This window comes from Rhinolophus sinicus, chromosome 17, assembly GCF_057876585.1.
Source record: "Rhinolophus sinicus isolate RSI-liver-muscle chromosome 17, RSI-T2T, whole genome shotgun sequence".
NCBI lineage: Eukaryota > Metazoa > Chordata > Mammalia > Chiroptera > Rhinolophidae > Rhinolophus > Rhinolophus sinicus.
In genome coordinates this window covers 209827810-209847469 of record NC_142517.1, presented here as the reverse complement: position 1 = coordinate 209847469, position 19660 = coordinate 209827810, and the positions used below count along the sequence as shown (strand labels likewise).

The following is a 19660-nucleotide window of genomic DNA, read 5'->3' as shown; positions in this document are numbered from 1 at the left end:
CACTCTGGAAATCCGGCCGAAGCATCTTCCCCCACCCAGGCCCCCTGCAAGTGTTCACCAGGGAAGGGCTCTAATCACCACATGTGACATCAAAGGGACAGACCGACTCTGCTCAGCAGCCCCGTGGAGCACGCAGCAAACACAGTGAAACGGGCCACAAAGGGGCACCGCAGGCAAGATTCTGCGCCGTGGCGAGGCGTACACAGAGGCACCGGGGAATGTCACAGAGCACGCCGTCCGTGGGCAGCAGCCATGCTTTAAATAGATGTAAAGAGACACCCACGGAGCTCAAAATTACTGAGGCAAAAGGTTTCACAGCGAGCGCATGACATAAATCACAGTCCCCCATGCCCGGACAAAGGCACCGTCACCTCGGCAGGCGGACGCCAAGCGCCATGCACAGTGCTCTGCGGCAAACATCAAAGCGAGGGCACTGCTTGGGAGGCAAGCATGTTGACAATGCCAGGCCTTTGTGCCCGGCTGACCTCTAGTTAACATCGGAGTCAGATATAGGGGCGCCAGGGCAGGAGCAAGCTGCGTGGCAGGCTGCGGCCAGGTTTGAATTCTGGAAGTTGTGAGGTCAGGTGGAAGAGAGCCGCCTGGAGGGGGGCAGGCAGGAGGGCAGAGGAACACACACAGAAATGGGGTCCCAACAAGTTCTGCCGCTGCCACGAGCTCACGTTGTGGGTTGGATGCTTGGTCTGGAAGAAAGGGCTTTGCTCACTGGTCTCTCTCCTCCTGACCCTCACCTGGAAGATGGATTCACGAAACAAGAATGAAGCCCCATGTTATCTTTTTACAACTTTTCTCAGCCCACGTCTTTGAAGAGCGTATTCCTGGCTGGACCCCAGAATACAATGCTGGCACTGCAAAGGGTTAAGTCCCGCCCCACTCTGAGATGGGACATGATCTACCCAAAGTCACAGAGCTGGAAAGTAGCAGCTCCAGGCCAGATCCCCACATCCCGGGACTCAGACCCTGCTCTCTCATGCCTTCTCCATGCGTGTTCATTTGGGGGCCACCCTGCCTCACCGCTCAGATTAAGGGGCCAGCTTTATTTGTCCCTTGGTATATAAAGGGACCCCCTTCCATGAGCATTTCTCATTTGTAGTCAGCTGGTGTGGTTAACACATTCTAGCTCCTCCAACCCTGTCCCTTGTTTTGTGCCCTTTCCCAGAGACACTTCTGTTACCCACAGGGCAGAGGCCAGCAGCAACCAGTGAAAATGCACATGCTGGCAGCTGTAAATATTCCAACTCACTGCCCAAGAGTGGGGAGGTGCAGGAACAGCACCAGCAGTGGGCAGCACATAGGTTGTGCTTCCTGCGAGCGTCCCTTAAGCACTTATTCATTCAACAAATATTTCTGCTGTGCCCAGTGCTGCAGTTAGGGATGAACAGGAGTGTGCATGTTGCCTGCCCTCATGGAGCTGCTGGTCAGGAGGGTAAGACAACCAAACACAGCAAGGTGAAATTGCTGTGGTGAGACGAGCTGCAGAGCCAACACCCTCCCCTTCCTGAAAGTGCTACATAGGGAGATCCACCTGGCTCGGGGGATGGTCACAGGCTCCACCAAGCATGGGCTTAGTGAGCCCAGATCTGAAGGCTGAAGCCTTAGCTGTGTGAAGAGGGGAAGAGAAACCATCTGAGGCAGAAGGAACAGGTACGGGCAAACGTCCTGGGGCAGAAGCAGCATCGTGACACGTGCAGTCGGAAAGGTGACCCAGTAGCTGAAAAGGAAACAGCAAGAGGAGGCCAGTTGAGGCTAGACTGCTAGGCAGGGCCCTTGTTAAGTGTTTGAGCCTTTGTCTTGAGAACAAGGGGACTCTATTACATCATCGTAAGCAGGAGAGGTGACATAATCAAAGGAGAGTTTCGGGATGATTTCTCTGCTCAAATGCAGAGAAGATGTTGGGGTAGGCACTAGTGGAAAACCACAGACTGCTGGCAATCCAGGTGAGGCATGCAAATGGGGGGGAAGTGCAGGCTGATGGCAAGAATGGCAGATTACTCTAGAAACATCTGCAAAGTTCTGGTCTTGCCTCACCTTCTGGGCATTGACCGTGCTGAAAATACGATGGATGTAAAGTTTACGTGTTTTCTGTTCACCTAATTACAGAATTGGGTAAAGTGACATCACACTACCCCAGTAAAACCGGATTCTTAGTGGGTAAATCCTGGGGTAGCAGTAGTCAAAAACCAGGTCTCCATTTCCTGTCTTCACAGAGTCATGTGCACCCTGTCCCCAGGGGGAGGAGGGAGGGCGCTCTCCTAAATAACATGCCTCTTTTTCCTGCTCTTGTTTCATTTCTCCATCTACATACAGAGCAATGTGCCTGTGTGATTTTTCCCCTTAATTTTCTTTCTGCCGCCTCATTAGCTGAAGAGAGTGCTCGTGAACTCTAATGACATCAGCATGTCAGAATAATGTGGCAGCCGCTCCTCCACAGACAGCAAGGAGGAGCGGAGATTTTTAAACTGTGTTGGCGTAAAAATAATGGAGGCAGCCAGCTGCCTGGCAAACATGAGGGGGCACAGAGCTGGGGAATTGGGGAGGGCCAGGGAGCCCCAGAGAGGTGGAACAGAAGAGAGACAGGAAATGAATTCCCAGAGACAGGCAATAAGGCTTTGTCACAGTCTGTGACCCAGGGAGGAGGGGCCCCTGAGGACGAGGACGGGCGCTTTTGCTGATGGAGGGCAGCTCTTGGGGGGAGGGGACAGGGAGTCCTGCTTGTTGCAGGCAGTCGCTGGGAACCATTTAACATTTTGTAGAGAGAAGTGAGAGGGCCAGTGGGAGGGTCCCTGGAGGGTCAGGGGTAGCCTGAGGAAGGCCCGGAGAAGCAAGCATCACCTAGGAGACCATCTATATGTAACCAGACTAGATCTGGGGGGTCCAGTGTGAACCCTCACTTAACAGTGTGGTTTTCTCCCATCACAGGAGAATGATTGAAATCAGAGACTGCTGTGCTCTAGGAAATGGCGTGTTAATGGCGGCTTGTGTAAGCCAGACATTTCAACATGTCAAGAGCACACTGCGTAGGGAGCAGCCATGGCTGGACGAGGCAGGGGCGGGAAGATGCGCGCCTGCCTGGCTCTCCCTCTGCAGCTCAGTCTCCTGTGTCCACTCTGTCTCCCTCTTTCTCTAAAGCCCACTTAAGGCTGACTTTGTGACAGTAGTGGATTTGGGGAAAAACAAATTTGGGGTACGGAGGGGATGAGGGAATTCGTACAATATGAATATGATTACCAATTTTAAAAGGTCAGCTGTTCCAGCCTTTGTACTAAGATATCTGCAAAGACATAGACAATAGGAGGGGAGAAAAGGAGGAACGGAGGAAGGGAGAGGGGAAGGGAAGGAGGGAAAACAAATCCACAGCACCAAGAACAAGATGACCTCATGTCTGAGTCTGGAAGAGCCAGGCTCCTCTGCTCACCGCCCTAAGTTTTAAGCCAACCAGGCTGACATTACAAAGAAATGTTTTAAAAGTCAACCAAGCAGCAGGGGGCGCTTGTGGAGATGCACTGCATTCTGGGGGGTGCAGTGAAGTGCAGAGGGGGGCATGAGGAACCCAGGTGCAGAGCAGTGGAAGTCTGGGAGGGAGGTCAGAGGAAAAGGCGTCCTGGCAGAGCGCAGGTCCCCCAGGTGAATGTACAAACTGGAAACACACCCTCCAGCCTTCCTGCACGTCCCCTGCCCCTCCACATTCTCGCGAGTAGGCAGAGAATGGGACCATGGACTCCCCTGCATGTTGACAACCCTCGTGTCTGGATCTCATCTTAATCAAAGATGATTAAAGAGAAAAATAAATGGGTTTATGAGGGAGGAAAGGGGCAGAAAAAGAAAATAGGACAGCATCTAGAAAATGGGAAGTCTGTACTTCTCATCAAAAGATCCGGAAGAAAATCTGAGAAATTGTGTGCTGTGTGTGCCATCCTCTATGGAGTACAACAAGACATAGTCTTTAAGTCCCTAAAACAGCACAGGTTATGATGAGGAGTCAATAGAATGACATGAAAAGGAAAATGGAGTAGATAAATTTAGACGAAGAAAGCAAGAGCACAGGGTAGAACAGATTACACAATAAAGAAAGTGAAAGACAGAAGTGATTCATAAGAAAAGAATCAAGCCAGTGACGGAAACGAGGGAGCTGCACTGTTTGCCTGTGTGTCCTCACATCCTGCTGTCCCTGTGTCCCGAGGGCGTGGGCGCAGTGCAGTTCGCACCTTCAAGCTAACACAGTCCCATATCAGCTGGCTTCTGGCTGGGTTCAGCCAAGGGAGACACCATGGGAAATTGAATGTGGCGGGAAAAAGAAGCCACGGTACCTTGCCTCCTATTTCTCTGCCTTGAGTCGCTTCCTTAGCACCACCTGCATCTCCATGGCTCCAACACCCCCACATGGCATCTCTTAATAGTCACGGCTCCCTCTGGGCAACCCCTGATGTGGTTCCAGCCTCCCTCATGTCTCACGTGACAAGAAGCACAGAGGAAGAGCAGGCTTCATCATTGGCTGTTCCTGTGTCTCAGTGACATCATCACAGAACCATATGCTTTCCAGCCTCAATGAATCAGCTTTGCCCTCAAAATGGCTCCACTCTTGGTCACAAGATGGCTTCCAGCAACAACTGGCCAAGCAGCTGCTCTTTTATGGAAGCCCTGAGGAAGTCCCTCCTTGTGTTTCATTGGCCCCACCTGGCTTAAACCTGCCCTTCCCCAAACCAAGCTGAGTTTGGGGAACCAAACCAATAAATGTCAAAGAGGATGGGACACCTTGACTGGATTAATGTAACCATCTGGTACGTTGGGAAGTCGGCCCCAGTGACTGACTAATGTTAAGAGCTCTTAAGTGCAGGGCGGCTGGTTAGCTCAGCTGGCTAGAGTGTGGTGCTGATAACTCCAAGGTTGCCAGTTCAATCCCCACATGGGCCACTGTGAGCTGTGCCATCCTTAAAAATAAATAAATAAAAATAAAAGAATAAAAGCTCTTAAGTGCAAAAGAAAAAAACGAAGCCAAGAAACTAAAAGAGAAAGTGATGGCCATGAAAGACAGAGGAGAGCACCAACCCACAGAAACGTGATGTTGGTTCCTGAAGAAGAGCTTAGAACAAATGGCTCAGAAATAACAATCGAAGACATAATAGAAACAAACTTAGCTGCACGAAAAGTCTTAACTTACAGGAGTTGAGTGGATGTTCTCTGCAAATTAATGATGGAAGACACATACCTACACACATTCTAGCAAAAATGTTCTAAAACGTTACTTCATAAGGTATAAGAATGTTGAATCACTATGTTGTACACCTGAAATGAATATATTGTTTATCAACTATAAATAAAAAATATAAATTAATGAATAAATTAAAAAAATTTTTAAAGACATGGAAAAATCTTGCAAAGTATCCAAGCAAAAAACCGCTTCAAGGAATAAAAATCAGGCCGGACTCAGATCTCTCTGATGTGATTTATCCTAAGACAGATTTTTAAAGGAAACATTTGGATGCTAAAATTCTATACTCAGCCATGATAGCTTTCACAAGGATGGCAAAAGAAAGACACTTTTAGATATGAAGAGTTCCTAAAACATGCCTTCCTAATGCATTTTTTAAAAGAATAAACATACTTCTATTTATTCGATTATTTATTTAACAATATGTTTTGAGCACCAACAACATAAAGTGATAAGATATATTTGTGAACAGATGAGAAAAAAAGTACCCTGCCCTCATGGAGCTTACATTCTAATGAAGAAGACAGACAGTAAACAGCGAACATAGTAAACAGGACAATAAAGTAATAAGGACTATAGAGAGAAGTGGGGTGGGGGGCAGCTGCAGTTTTAAGTAGGGGACTTAGGGTGGGCGACCTCTGAGTAAAGACGTGAGAGAGGTGGGGAATCAGCTCTGCAGGTTTCCTGGAGGAAGAGCCGTCCAGCAGACGAGCAGCTAGTGTGGCCCTCAAGCTGGAGGGGGTCTGACCAGTGTGCAGAACAAGGGGACCAGTGTGACTGGAGGTGGAGACAGTAAGTGGGACAGTATAGGAGATGAGCTCAGAAAGATGGAGGAAGGTCACAGACGGCGTGGGCTCTTGTAGGACATTACAAGGACTCTGGCCATTGGAGGGGTTTGAGCAGAGGAGTGGTGTGGCCTGCCTGACATTTTATAGGTTTCCAGGCTGCGGAAATAGGAGGAGGAGACATGTTAGGAGGCTGTTGCCGCGATCCATGTGAGGGTGATGGTGGCGTGGATGTCCCGGAGAAGTGGTCTGATTCTGGATGTATGTTGAAGGTGGAGCTAACAGGATGCCTTAACAGATTTGATGTGGGATGTGAGAGAAAGAGAAGAGTCAGCGGTGACTCCAACGCTTTCAGCCTGAGAGATGGAAAGGATGGGTCTGCCACCATCTGAAATGGGGAAGGCTATGGGTAGAGAAAGCTTAGGGTCTGGGGGAGACCCGGGAGTTCGGTGTTTGGTATGTTCAATGTGAGCTAACCGCCAAGTGGAGATACCAAGTAAGCAGTTGGATATTCAAGTCCTGGGTTTGAGAGAGAGGTTTGACCGCCTTAGAAATATACTTTTGAGGGTCAGCGGCATAGGGATGGTATTTAAAGCCAGGGAACTGGATGAGATCACCAAGGAGTGAGAGTAAATAAAGAAGAGGAATGAGGACTGAATGCAGGGGTGTTGCAACATCAAGAAGATGGAGAGTTGAGAAAGCTGCCAAGGAAACCGAGTGGGAGCAAACCAGTGAGAGAGATGATGAAACAAGAGCGTGGCTTCCTGGAAGCCAAGTGAAGAATGTATCGAAGTGGAGCCCATGATTAACTGTGTCACATGTAGCTGATAGCACCCAGGTGAGGACGAGTATTGACCACTGGACGTAGCCAGACCATTGTGCCCTGGGCAAGGGCAGTTTGGCGAGGCTGTACTGTAAATGATGCATGTTCTCCAACTGACTAAGGGATGATGGGAAAGTCTGTCTCAGGAATGGGAAACTCAATCTACAGATTCTCTCACTCTCTCCACCTCCTAAATATCTCTCAAATTCTTTCTCTTTTTTCCCACCCTGACTGCCACCCGCTGAGTGTAGGCCACCACAATCTCTCCCCTAAATTGCAGAAACATGCTCCTAACTGGGCTCTCTGCCTCCAAAATGGTGCCTTGAAGCTCTTCGCAACCTTGCAGCCATCGCGATACTTCTAAAATTAAAACCTGACCCTGTCACTCACCCATCCATAACCTCTCAAGGTCTCCTGTGCCCTCAAGATAAAGTCCAGCCTTGTTGTCACGGCAGACAACACTCTTCATGATCTGACACTGCTTTCCTCTCCAGTGTCAGCTCTCACTGCAACTCACGTCAAATTCCATGCCCTCACCAACAGGTTTGGTCTTCACACCTTCTAAGTTTGGAAATGTTTTCTCCACCTAGAACACGCTTGTCCTTAGAACTCTCCATACCTTGTAACTCCTATTCCATACTCAGGCCTTAGCTTGAATGTCACTTCTTCCAGAAATCTTTCCCTGACCAACTCACCACCCCATTGTAAACGCAGGTCTGAGTTAGATGCCATTTCTAGCACGTTGTGATTTCCCCAGCACAGGACCGTGGTATCTTTATATGATTATTCGTGTTTGGGACCATATTGTTGGGACTGTAAAATTCTCTGAAGGCGGGGCTTGGCATCACATCACACAGACCTAACACAATTCCTGGCTTCTAGTAGGAGCTCGGTAAATATCTATGGAATGAATGGCTTAATGGACAGGTGGTGAGCGTACAACCCAGTTAACATAGAAACAACTTAAATAATTGTAAGTCACGTTGTAAAACTAAATGCAAACACCAAAATTAATTCCAAAGGAGATATAAACAAAATATGATTTTGTAATAATCATGATCTGGAAGCAAAATGCCAGATGTTATTAAGGAGGGAGAGGAACTGGTTGAGAGAGAGAGAGAGAGAGAGAGAGAGAGAGAGAGAGAGAGAGAGAGAGGTGGAAGAAGGGACAAATGGCTCATCCAGGACACAAAAGATACTATTTAGATATTTAGATAAATATAGGTTAATGTTTATTTTTAAAGTAACCACTAGTAGAATTTTAAAATACATACTTTCAAAACATAAAAGATAAATACAAACAAAATACAAACCTGTATAAGAGAAATCAGACAACAAAGGAAACAAGAGGTGTAAAAAATTATAAAGAATAAAATGAGATAGAAGTAAGACTAAATAGATTATTTATAATAATAAATATAAATTTCTTAAACTACCCTATTACCAGTACAGAGACTCTGAAACACTTTAAAACAGAAGGTTAAAATCAAAGAGTGAGTAGAGATAATTGTAACGAAAACAAACTAAAAAAAAAAAAAAAGGTATATTTTGATATCAATATACAACATAGAAGAGTTCCGGGGAAATACACAAAATGCAGAGAAGAAGAGATTCATATGCTACTGATAAAGGATACAGTCCATAATATAGAGATAACTATTATAAACCTTATGTGCCAAAAAAAGATTATGTTAAAATGAAGAAACTGACTGAAAAAGTAATAATTCTAGGTGATTTTTAATTCATATCTCAGTCTTTTACAAATCAAGTGGGCAAAAAAAAGTGTAGAAGCTGTAAATCATAAATGTGACAAATACATGTTGAACTTTGAAACTAGCAAACAGTACAACTTCTAAGACTCCGAAAGCAAACATTATTTAAAGCTATAATACAACACACTAGAAAATTAATAGCAAAAAGTTCATTTGAAAAAATAACCTTTTGAAAATTGCATGGCACATTCCCAAATGACCACTGCATCAATAGTTATTTAATTGCAGACTATTTTAAAAAGAAAGACAGGGAGAACTGTACCTCAAAACTCATGGCAATGACCATACGTCTGTTCAAAGGGAAATCCACACCATTTAAAAAGTTGCTTTTATGATGACTTGAGGGGGAAAAAATGTTACTAAATCAACTGAGCAGTCAATCAAAGGAGTTAGAAAGAGAAATAGAGACAGGTATCAATAACAATGAAGGAAAAAACTTATGGATTAGAATATTTTAAAAGAAAACTGATTTAAAAAAAATCCAGTAGCTAGGGAGATCCAAGATGCCGGAATAGATAAACACCGTGCCTGCTTCCATCCGTGAACACATTAAAATTACAACTAAATTATAGAACAATCAACCTGGAGAACCATCTGAAGTCTAGCCAAACAGAAGTCCTATAACTATGAAGAAGAAGCCACGACGAGACTGGCAGGAGGGACAGAGATGCGGAACGGGCCCCACACCTGCATGAGGTGGTTGAGAATCAGGAGGGATATCCAAGCTGTGGAGCTTCCCCTGGAGGAGCGAGGGGCCCCCAGCCGCACACTAAGCCCCACAGCCCGGAGTACTGGTGCCGGGAAGAGGAGCTCCCACTACACATGGCTGTGAAAAGCAGTGGAGAGTCCGACCATCCCGGTGGGACAGAAGGCAGCGGGAAACCCAGATGTCTTTTAAACGGCCCTCGCACAGACTCATTTGCTTGCAGGCACTCACCTTGTGCTCCAGTGCAGGGATGGTGATTCATGGGGGAGCTGGACACATCGTGGGGGCAGACTGAGGTATGTGGCTTCAGGCGAGAGCTGGTAGACAATTGGCACTTTCCCTGTGAGGAAGTCCTCCTCCCATGCAGCTGTCAGGTGGGCACCATCTTTGCTGTGTTGAGCCCGCCCCCTGTGCTTAGGTACAACCTGAATCTGATTGGCTGGGTGAGCTCCGCAGCCCCTCCCTGCTGACTCACTGGGATCCTGCCCCGCCCAACTCCCCAGCTGGAGGCACTTTCTCCCGAGCAGCCAGCCCAGCTGCAGCCGCTCTTTCTTGGGAAACTGTCAGTCCTACACACCCACCTGTGCTCTGAGCCTTGCTGAGTAGCTCCAGGCTCAGCACTGGCACCACAGCAGAGTCTGCATTAACCTGGTGACCACAGCTCTACAGCTCTTCCCACTCTAGTGACTCCCTGAGACCCTGCCTCACCCAACTTGCTTATTGCACGAGGCTCTATCAGTGGCTGAACCTTAAGAGAGCTGGCAGGTGGCAGCAGGCCTTAGGGTATCCTGGCTTTTTGTGGAGCTACCACAGGCCCAGTACTGGTGGTAAATGTCCTCATTTCTCAGTATGGCCTCTCCCACACACCTCCAGATTTAGCACAGGCAGCGAACAACTGCAGTTCACTGTAGCTTTTACCAGGTAGTCCTTGGCTGGTCACAGGCAAAGGGTGACCTGGGCCTGCACCGGAACCCCTCCCAAGAGGCCCCAGAACCAACATACTTGGAGATTGGTTTCAGAATACAGCAGAGCACCATCCAATTACTCCCACAAATGGCACATACAAAGGGCAGTCTTAACAGGCACCAGAGCCCACTGGGACAAATCCCACTCAGTGGGGTAAGCCCCCTTCACAGCAGCCCATAAGCTGTGGACATGGCCAAACCCGTGAGGGTCAATCCCACCTATGATGTACCAATACCAATCAAAGCTCAACTATAATAGGAGAGCACACACAACCCACACAAGGGATACTCCTGGAGCACCCGGAGCAGGTGACCACGGAGACTGGCAGAGCCCCACAGGGCACCTACTACATAAGGCCACTGGACCAAGACTGGGAGACATAGCAGATCTACCTAATACATAGAAACAAACACAGAGAGACAGCCAAAATGAGTAAGCAAAAAAATGCAACCCAAATGAAAGAAGAGTAGAAAGTTCTAGAAAAAGAACCAAACAAAATGGAGGCAAGCAACCTACCAGATACAGGGTTCAAAACAATGGTTATAAGAATGCTCAAGGAACTTAATGAGAACTAAGGAACTAAAGGAACTAAGGAACTAAGAACTAAAGAACTAAGGAACTTAGTGAGAACTTCAACAGAGAGATAGCGAGCATAAAAAAGGACATAGAAACCATAAAAAAAAACCAGTCAGAAGTGAAGAATACACTAACTGAAATGAAGACTGCACTAGAAGGAATCACCAGCAGACTAGATGAAGCAGAGGATCAAATCAGCAAATAGAAAGATAAGGTAGCAGAAAACACCCAATCAGAACAGCAAAAAGAAAAAAGAATCCAAAACAATGAGGATAGTTTAAGGGGCCCCTGGGCCAACATCAAAAATGTAACAACATTGCCATCATGGGGGGACCAGAAGGAGAAGAGAGAAAGCAAGGCATTGAAAACCTATCTGAAGAAATAATGACTGAAAACTTTTGTAACCTGGCAAAGGAAATAGACGTACAAGTCCACGAAGCACAGAGAGTCCCAAACAGGATGAACCCAAACAGGCCCACACCAAGACACATTATAATTAGAATGGCAAACGTTAAAGACAAAGAGAGAATCCTGAAAGTAGCAAGAGAAAGGCAACTGATAACTTATAAGGGAGCCCCCACAAGATCGTCAACTGATTTCTCAACAGAAACTTTGCAGACCAGAAGGAATTGGCACAAAATATTCAACGTGATGAAAAACAAGGACCTACAACCAGGATTACTCTACCCAGCAAGGCTATCATTTAAAACCAAAGGACAGATAAAGAGCTTCCCAGACTAGAAAAAGCTAAAGGACTTCCTCACCACCAAACCAGTATTACAAGGAATGTTACAGGAACTTCTTTAAGATGGAAAAACAAAACTCAAAATAATAAATAATAAAATGTCAATAACTACCTGTCTATCAACAATTACTTTCAATGTAAGTTGATTTAAAAACATAGGAGGGCTGAATGGATAAGAAAACAAAACCCTTACATATGATGCTTACAAGAGACTCACTTCAGATTAAAAGATACACACAGAAAGTAAAGGGATGGAAAAAGATATTTCATGAAAATGGAAATGAAAAAAAAATCTGTAGTAGCAATACTCATACCAGACAAAATAGACTTTTGAAAAAAAAGGCTATAACAAGAGACAAAGAAGGATCCAATAATCGTACTTCTGGGTCTTTATCCAAAGAAACCCAAACGCTACTTCAAGAGGATTTGTGCATCCATATGTTCATTGCAGCATTGTTTACAATGGCCAAGAGATGGAGGCAGCCTGGGTGTCCACTGATGGAAGGATGGATAAAGAGATGTAGTACACATATACAATGGAAAATTGCTTGGCCATGGAAGGAAATGGGTCCTTGCCATCTGCGGTAGCATGGATGGACCTGGTGGGTACTGTGCTGAGTGGAGTGTCAGACAGAGAAAGACAGATACAATGTGATTTCGCTTATATGTGGAATCTAAAGAACAAAATTAACAAACTCATAAATACAGAAAACATTTTGATGGTTGCCAGATGGGTATGTGGGTGAAAAAAGGGAAGGGATTAAGAAGTACAAGTTGGTAGTTACAAAACAGTCATGGGGATGTAGGGTTCAGCATAAGTAATGTAGTCAATAATATTGTAATAAATGTGTGGTGTCCGATGGGTACTAGATTTATTGGGGTGATAGATGGGTTTGGGGGCAGAGTGAAAAAGGTAAAGGGATTAAGAAGTACAAGCTGGTTGTTACAAAACAGTCATGGAGCTATAAGGTATAACATAAGGAATATAGTCAGTGATACAGTAATAACTATGTGTGGTGCCAGGTGGGTACTAGACTAGTCAGGGGGATCACTTCTTAAATTATATAAATGTCTAAGTACTATGCTGTACACCTGAAATTAATATAAAATAATATTGAATGTCAACTATAATTGAAACTTTAAAAAGGGGTGGGAAAGGTGAAGGGGAGTAAGAGGTCCAAATTTCAGGTATAAAACAAATAGGTCATGGGGATGTAATGTACAGAATGGGGAATATAGTCAATAATATTGTGACAGCATGGACCAGTGTCAGATGGTTGCTGGACTTACCATGGTGATCACTTCTTTAGGTCTATACATGTTGAATAACTATGGTGTACCCCTGCAACTAATATAATATTGGATGTTAACTATATTTGTAATAAAAAGCTTTTTTAAAAATCCAGTAGCTGATTTCTTGAAACAAAAAGCAATTAGATGAAATTCCAACAAGACTAAACAAGAAAAAACATTGAAAATACAAGTACAGTTAATTTCAAATGAGAAAAGGTGTTTATTCCTAAATATGGTGAAGATATGAGAGACAGATGGACACAGCTATGAGGCCACTGGCCTCCATCTTGCTGGGTTTGGCCAGTACAGTCTCCCAGGAACAGGAGGGAAAAAGAGAGTGAGGTCAGAGAATGTATTTGCTTGCCCCGCCCTCTGTTTCAGCTGGCTGTGTGTACCCCACCAAGGATCACTGCCTCCAGTAAGAGCCCACCCCACCCCACTCTCCACCCTCAGGCCCAGGAGTCAAAACAGCACTGCTGCCAACTCTACGATAAGGCACTATCCCTTGTAGTACACCTGGCTAAAAGCCCTGCATCAGTAACCTTCCCGAAATAATCCTGAATCAAATATGTCATCTGTTTCATACTGGAACCCTGACTGATACATATGCAATGCTAAGTTTCTTTAAAATGCAGATTGTTTTCCAGGAAAATATGGATTAATGAAATTGATTCAAGAAGAGATCAAAACAAAATATGCCAGTAACCAAAGAAGAAATTGAAAATATCAAATTATTACCTGCCATTAAAAGACAGCTTTAGACAATGTCAATGCAAGATCAGTCATGCCTTCTTAATTCCAATAATTACCTACTTTTAAAAATCTTCTGCAGCATTAAAAAGGTAAAACTCCTCAGATAGTTTTACTAAAGTTAACATAAAGTGATATTAAAACCTGAAAAAATAGCTCAAAAAAACTAAAACTATAAACTAAGTTCAGTTATTAAACATGATGCAAAATCTTAGTAAATTGAACCTGCCATTATATTTATAAGAATAGCCAAATAGAGTCTGCTTTATGAGGGCAAGAATGGGTCAATGTTGGAAAATCTTTTTATACTAACTTAGTTTAAAAAAGGCAAAAAATAAAATTAAATCCTGAAATTTGTAGTAATTTAGGAATAGAAAGATATTTCCTTAACTTAGAACAGACTATCTATTTGAAACTAATATCCAAGATTATATTTATGGTGAAACATTTGAGACAATCCTATAAAACTTAGGGATAAGATGACGATGCCTGCTATCAATACTGTTGTTTTACATTGAACTTTAAAGCTCTAGCCAATGTAAGAAGACAAGAAAAATAAATAAGAAATAACTAGTATTGAGGAGGAGAAATATCATTATTTGCCAAAATGATTGTCTACCTGAAAAACAAACTTAATAAATAACATGTACTTACAAATCAATGAAAAAAATGGAAACACTATAGAGAATGTGAGCAAAAGACATAATGTAGCAATTCACAAAAGAAGACAAATGGTCAACCAAAACAAAAGCAAATATTCTATATTGTACCTATCAAATTAAACAACAAGATGGTGTGGGTAGGGAGAAAGAGGCGCTCTCACACTCAATTCTTCAAAAAGTGTACCAGTTACACACTCACGGTTTGACAATATGTCTTAAAAACTTTAAATGTACATACCCTTTGACTCTGCATTTCTGCTTCTAGGAATTCAATGTAAGCCAGGGATGGAATTATCTTATTACCTAAGAATGGTTGGGGACAGAAAGAGATAGCATCACGTTCAAGGGTGCTCATGGTACATAGCTAATTTACTGAAAACATTATGATCCATTCATAAAATAAAATATTAGATGGCCACTAACATGATGCTCTTTTGTAATTTTTGTTCACAATCTATTGTGAGGAGACAAAAATCAAGTTTCAAAAATATGCAAAGTATTAGCCCATTTCTGTTACATATATGAATATTTTGTCTAACTGCATAAAACATTATTATACACAAAATGTTAATAGGGTTTATTTCTGAACAAAGAAATATGAATTTTTTTAATTTTGGGTTTTTTTTTTTCTGCATTTTAGAGGGATTTTAGATGTGAAAGAATCTGGGGAAGTTATAAAGGGAGCAAACATACTGCGTGATTTAAATACCTTTTTCGATTTGTGTTCAGGGAGCCCCGGTGACATGGTGCAGGCTGGGCTTAGCTGTTGGTTCGGACTCTTACCTGCTGTATGTATTTGGTGCCTGATCTTCGAAAAACAGCTTAAACTCAATGAGCTCAACCAAAAAATATGAAGAACAATTTTACGACACTTAGTAAATCTTAAACCTCAGAAATAGAGAACTGTGAAGTTGCCCTGTCCCTCCCTAAAATCAAAAGTGAATTGATCAAGCTTCCATGCTCAACTGCTAATTTACAGGAAGCTGAGGGAGAGCAGCGTGTTCAAAACACCTCACAGGGATACAATTCGCAAAATCCCAACAGTGAGAAACTCTACAGGACAAATACCTAGTGTCTTCAACAAATAATTCATGTGAAACACGAGAGATCTAAAAATACTTCATACCAACAAATCTCACTTACGTCGATTCTTATTCAAAGAAACAAATTATTTTTTAATATAATGGCATTTAAGAGAAATTTGTGAATGTAAACACTGGCTAGATATTATGTGACACTGAGAAACTATTATAGTGATGTTGTGTTTGTGTTTCTTCTAAGGGGTCCTTTAAGAGGCACACTGAAATATTTACAGATGAAATGATAGAATACATTGAATTTGCTTTAAAATAATATTAGAGGGGCTAAGAGTGTGGATGGAGCAGGTTGGCCATGGGTTGATGGTGAGTGCATGGGGGTTTACCATACTATTGGGTCTAGTTTTGTGTGCAAATTTCTCCTTAACAACAACAAGAGCGTTTATTTTCAAAAAGCAAAGTGTTCCCATCTTTATGATGAAGCTGATGGATTTGAATTCTAAATTTGCAAAGAAAATAGGAATCCTTTGACAGTCTGGACTGTGAAAATAAAACGGAAAGGCCGAGTTAAGAGGAAACCCAACAGCAGAGCAATTCTTCTCCCCCAATGTCCTGACATATTAGAAAATTGAGATGAGAAGTTGGGAGCACCGTCCTCGGGCCAGACGTCCGTCCTGCAGGCAGAACCTCAGGCCTACCTCTGAGCAGCTCTCCAGAGCCATCAGCATAGCCCCCTGGGAAGCCCTTGGCCCAGACTTTTCTTGGCGATAGGACAGGTCCCCTTGCCCAGTGCTGTCTGTGCTTATCTGTGACCTACCTCATGTGGCCCTACAACAATCCCACTGTACTATTCCTGTGATTGCCACTGTTCCCTGTGACACTGAGGCATAGTGAGGTCACACAGCCAGGAAGTGGCAGAAGTGGGACCCAAACACACCTCCATATCTCCCCACCATGTCCCCACTTAGATCCCAAACCCAGTCAACCTAATCTTGGTCTCCCTGTGTCCGACCAGGTGCTGAAAACCTGCGCACCGGCCCCTGCGGTCATTGAGGTCCTTTTCAACTCTTACCCTCAGCTCCGCGTGTCGGAATCCTGGAAGGAGGTGATTCCAGAAGAAGTATTTCAGGTGAGGGGGCTGCCCTTCCTTCCCCCGTGAGTGCAGAATTGTCTGTTTCTGCTCACCCAGTGTGAGGCATTCTGCGCTAATATCCACATGAAAATAAGCATCTAAAGAAGGAACAAGAAAGGGCCATTAGGGGCGTGTTTGAGGATTTCGGTTTTTCTCCTGGAGGCTTAGTAATCACACAGCTCAGAGCCTATAGTATATATAGTTGGGGTGCTTTTGGCTGCAAGGAGCAGAAACCGGCCCAGGCTGACGTGAGGAATGGCAGGGCTGGAGGACCCAGTGTCCACAGCAGGGCTGGCCCTGGGGCCTCCTGGATCCACAGGTCGTGGCTCCCGTGTGTCAGATATGACCGAGGCAGCTGTGGGCACTACTGCCACACCCAACGAGGTCTACAGATGACTCCGTTAAGAAAGAGTGAGAGCATTATTTCTCCAGAAGCCTCTAGAAAACTCCTCTTCATATTTCATTGACTGGAGCCCTGTGCACATGGCTGATCAGCAACTGTGCAAAGAGGCGGGGCAGAGCGGAACTGAAAGAGATGACGTGTTTTCTGAAATCTCCCAAGACAGAGTTCCCTGGGCCTCCGCAGGAAAGTGTACAGACCCTCCTACTGGAGGACGCCTCCTGCAAAGCGGGGCTTCTCCCTGTCATGTGGCTTCCAGCTGTCGGGTGGCCTGGAAAGGGCCTGCTGTGACTTCTGGCTAGGAGAAGAACGAGTGTGGGTGCCACGTGCACCAGCTGACGCTCGCCTGCCTTCCTTTCCAGATGCACCGGCCTTTCTACCAGTCTCTCTTTGCCGTGGCCCACGGCCCCCGCTGTCTGCAGCATCTCTGCCGCTGTGCTATTCGCAAATGGTTTGGCAAAAAGTGCTTTCACCTGGTCCCCCTGTTACCTTTGCCGAAGTCCCTGCAAAATTATCTCCTGTTGGAGCCAGAGGGTGTTTTGCACTGAAAACCAGAGCATTTGGACTAAGAGTCTTGGCCTCATCTTCGCCCTTCCGCTGCAGATAGGTGGTGAGAGCGCCCTAGATGGGGACGGGCAGACCCGGCTGGGACCTCCCACTCCCCCTGGTGGATGCACAGACCTCCCCGAGCTTCCGGGTCACGAGGGGATGGAATTGGTAATAAGAGCCCTTTCTGCCTCTCACGCTTGTTTGTGAGGATGAGAATTGTGAATATCACAGTACTTGTATCAGAAAGTACCTGTCCACAGAGTTGAACTAAAAGGTGTACATATTTTTCCAAGGTTTGTCTCCTGCCCACATGGGTTAACAGCCTGCAGCCTTCAGACTCTCTGCCTCCTGGGAAATGCCCCACCCCTCCTGGAGCCCAGCTACCTGGAAAGACTGTCCCCAAAACATGACAGATGTGCATATTGAGGGAGGACACTTGCTTCCATAACAAGAGCGCTTTCCCAGGAACCCCGCCCCCCCTTCCCAGCCAGGGCATCCAGAGCTCCCCAGAAGGACACTGGACATTTTGATCCCATGTGAGTCTTCTGTCGGACATCCCCACCCAACCCCACCTGGTCCAGCTCTAATGAGCAGTGCAGGAAGCCACATGCAGGGAATAGACACAGGTTGGTCGGGCGGCCGAGAGCTCACCCTGGGCATCCCTAACAAGAAACATGTTCCAAAGGTCTAGGGCTCTATTCACCAGGCTTTTATTTTCTGTATCCTGGTGCTTTGACATCTGGGGCCTTGCTGACCCTGGGGGGACTACCCGCCTTCCCCCCACAACCCCAGGGTTAGCCAATTCCTAGGGATAATAAACAACTTGCCACCAAGCACACTTTTCTAACGCAAGCCAGTCACTCCAGATCTCACACCGCCAGCCACGCCTTTATTGGGCGCTCATACCCCAGGCCACTAGCCACCCCAGGGCCAGGTACCAGACGACTGGGGACAGCCGCTATGCCCCAGTGAACTCCAGACTAGCTGATCTTAAGCCTGTCTATCTTGCCCCCCCCATGGAAACCACAACAAAGGCTCTTGCCCACATCCCCCCACCTCCTGGCCAACACTGGTGCTTCCCTGTGTGGCCCCCATGGTGTGGCATGTCCCTTCTCTTAAGAATGCTGAGTAATAAACTGCCTTTTCAATGACCACTGTCTCCTGATCTGTTGGCCTTACTTGAACTCAAGTTTTCTAGTGAATGATATTTTAAAACAAGGACTCTTTATGGTTCTCCTCTGAGGACAAGCAGTGGCTCTCCCCCCTCCTTCCCTCCCCCCAGTTTGAACCAGTGCAAGGTGCTTCTGGGACGACCCTCAGGAAGGGCAGGGCATGTTCTCCCACAGTCTAGAAGGGAGCTCACACCCCAGCAAATACTGCAGTATAAGGGGGGGGGTGTTTTGGGCGCTATGAGTGAAGCCCGCTGTGGGGGTGAGAAGGGGGCCAGGCAGGGGGCCAGCGAAGGTGGTCATCATGAAGGGGGCAGCCAGGCTGGGCCTTGGCGGGTGGTCAGATTTCAGTACAGTGGGTCTGCCAGGGAGTGACAGGATAGCATCCCGAGAGCCTTTAGCTGACCCCCCAGAGTCACCCTTTGAGACAGACAACTCAGAGGACCTAGAAAAGTCTATGTAAACGCAGCTGCAGGAGCCCTCACACCTCCACCCCACCCCAGGAGATGGCTCTCCCAAGCCCCTCCTGACAGACAGTCAGGAGTCATAATGCAGCAAAAGGCAAACTGGAACATAGGCAGGGGTGGCGTCCGGGGCCAAGTGCAACTCTTTTAAGACATGTTGACTTTACATTTCTAAAACTCTGATGAGTAACGGCCAATTATGAGGTCTCCAAAACATGTTTTTTCTCCAAATTACAGCTTAAAATGACAGCATGATTCTCTCGGTGAGCCCCAGACATCTCCCCAGAGCTGCCTGAAAGTCTGCCGTTGTGGAAAAATTCTCTTCTTTATTACTTTCACCCCCAAGAATTTTCTTTTAAAATTCAGAGGCTCCTAGGAATTGCTAATCCATGAAGTTCCTTGGGGATAAACCATTCACTCATCCATTCAGTCATTTGTTCATTCCTTCATCCAGTCCTGATGGAGCCTGCTGGAGCCGGAGCCCACTGCCTGGGGCTGAGGACCCATCATCCAGTCAGGTGCCTCATGCAGCTCACGGTCAAGCGAAGAGGGCAACTTGTCAGCAAGGCTGTTGGAGAGACGTGGGCACCTCAGCGGATGCGTG

General features: G+C 45.7%; 1 protein-coding gene across 1 annotated transcript in view; it reads left to right on the top strand.

The window, feature by feature from the left end:
* Positions 1–18569, top strand: part of ASB18 (ankyrin repeat and SOCS box containing 18) — a 59166-nt gene extending 40597 nt beyond the window's left edge. The window contains 2 exon segments of the mRNA XM_019740949.3: positions 16358–16471; positions 17237–18569. Coding sequence (XP_019596508.3) covers positions 16358–16471; positions 17237–17422 — 300 coding nt within the window. The 3' untranslated portion in view covers positions 17423–18569.
* Positions 18570–19660: the final 1091 nt, after the last annotated feature.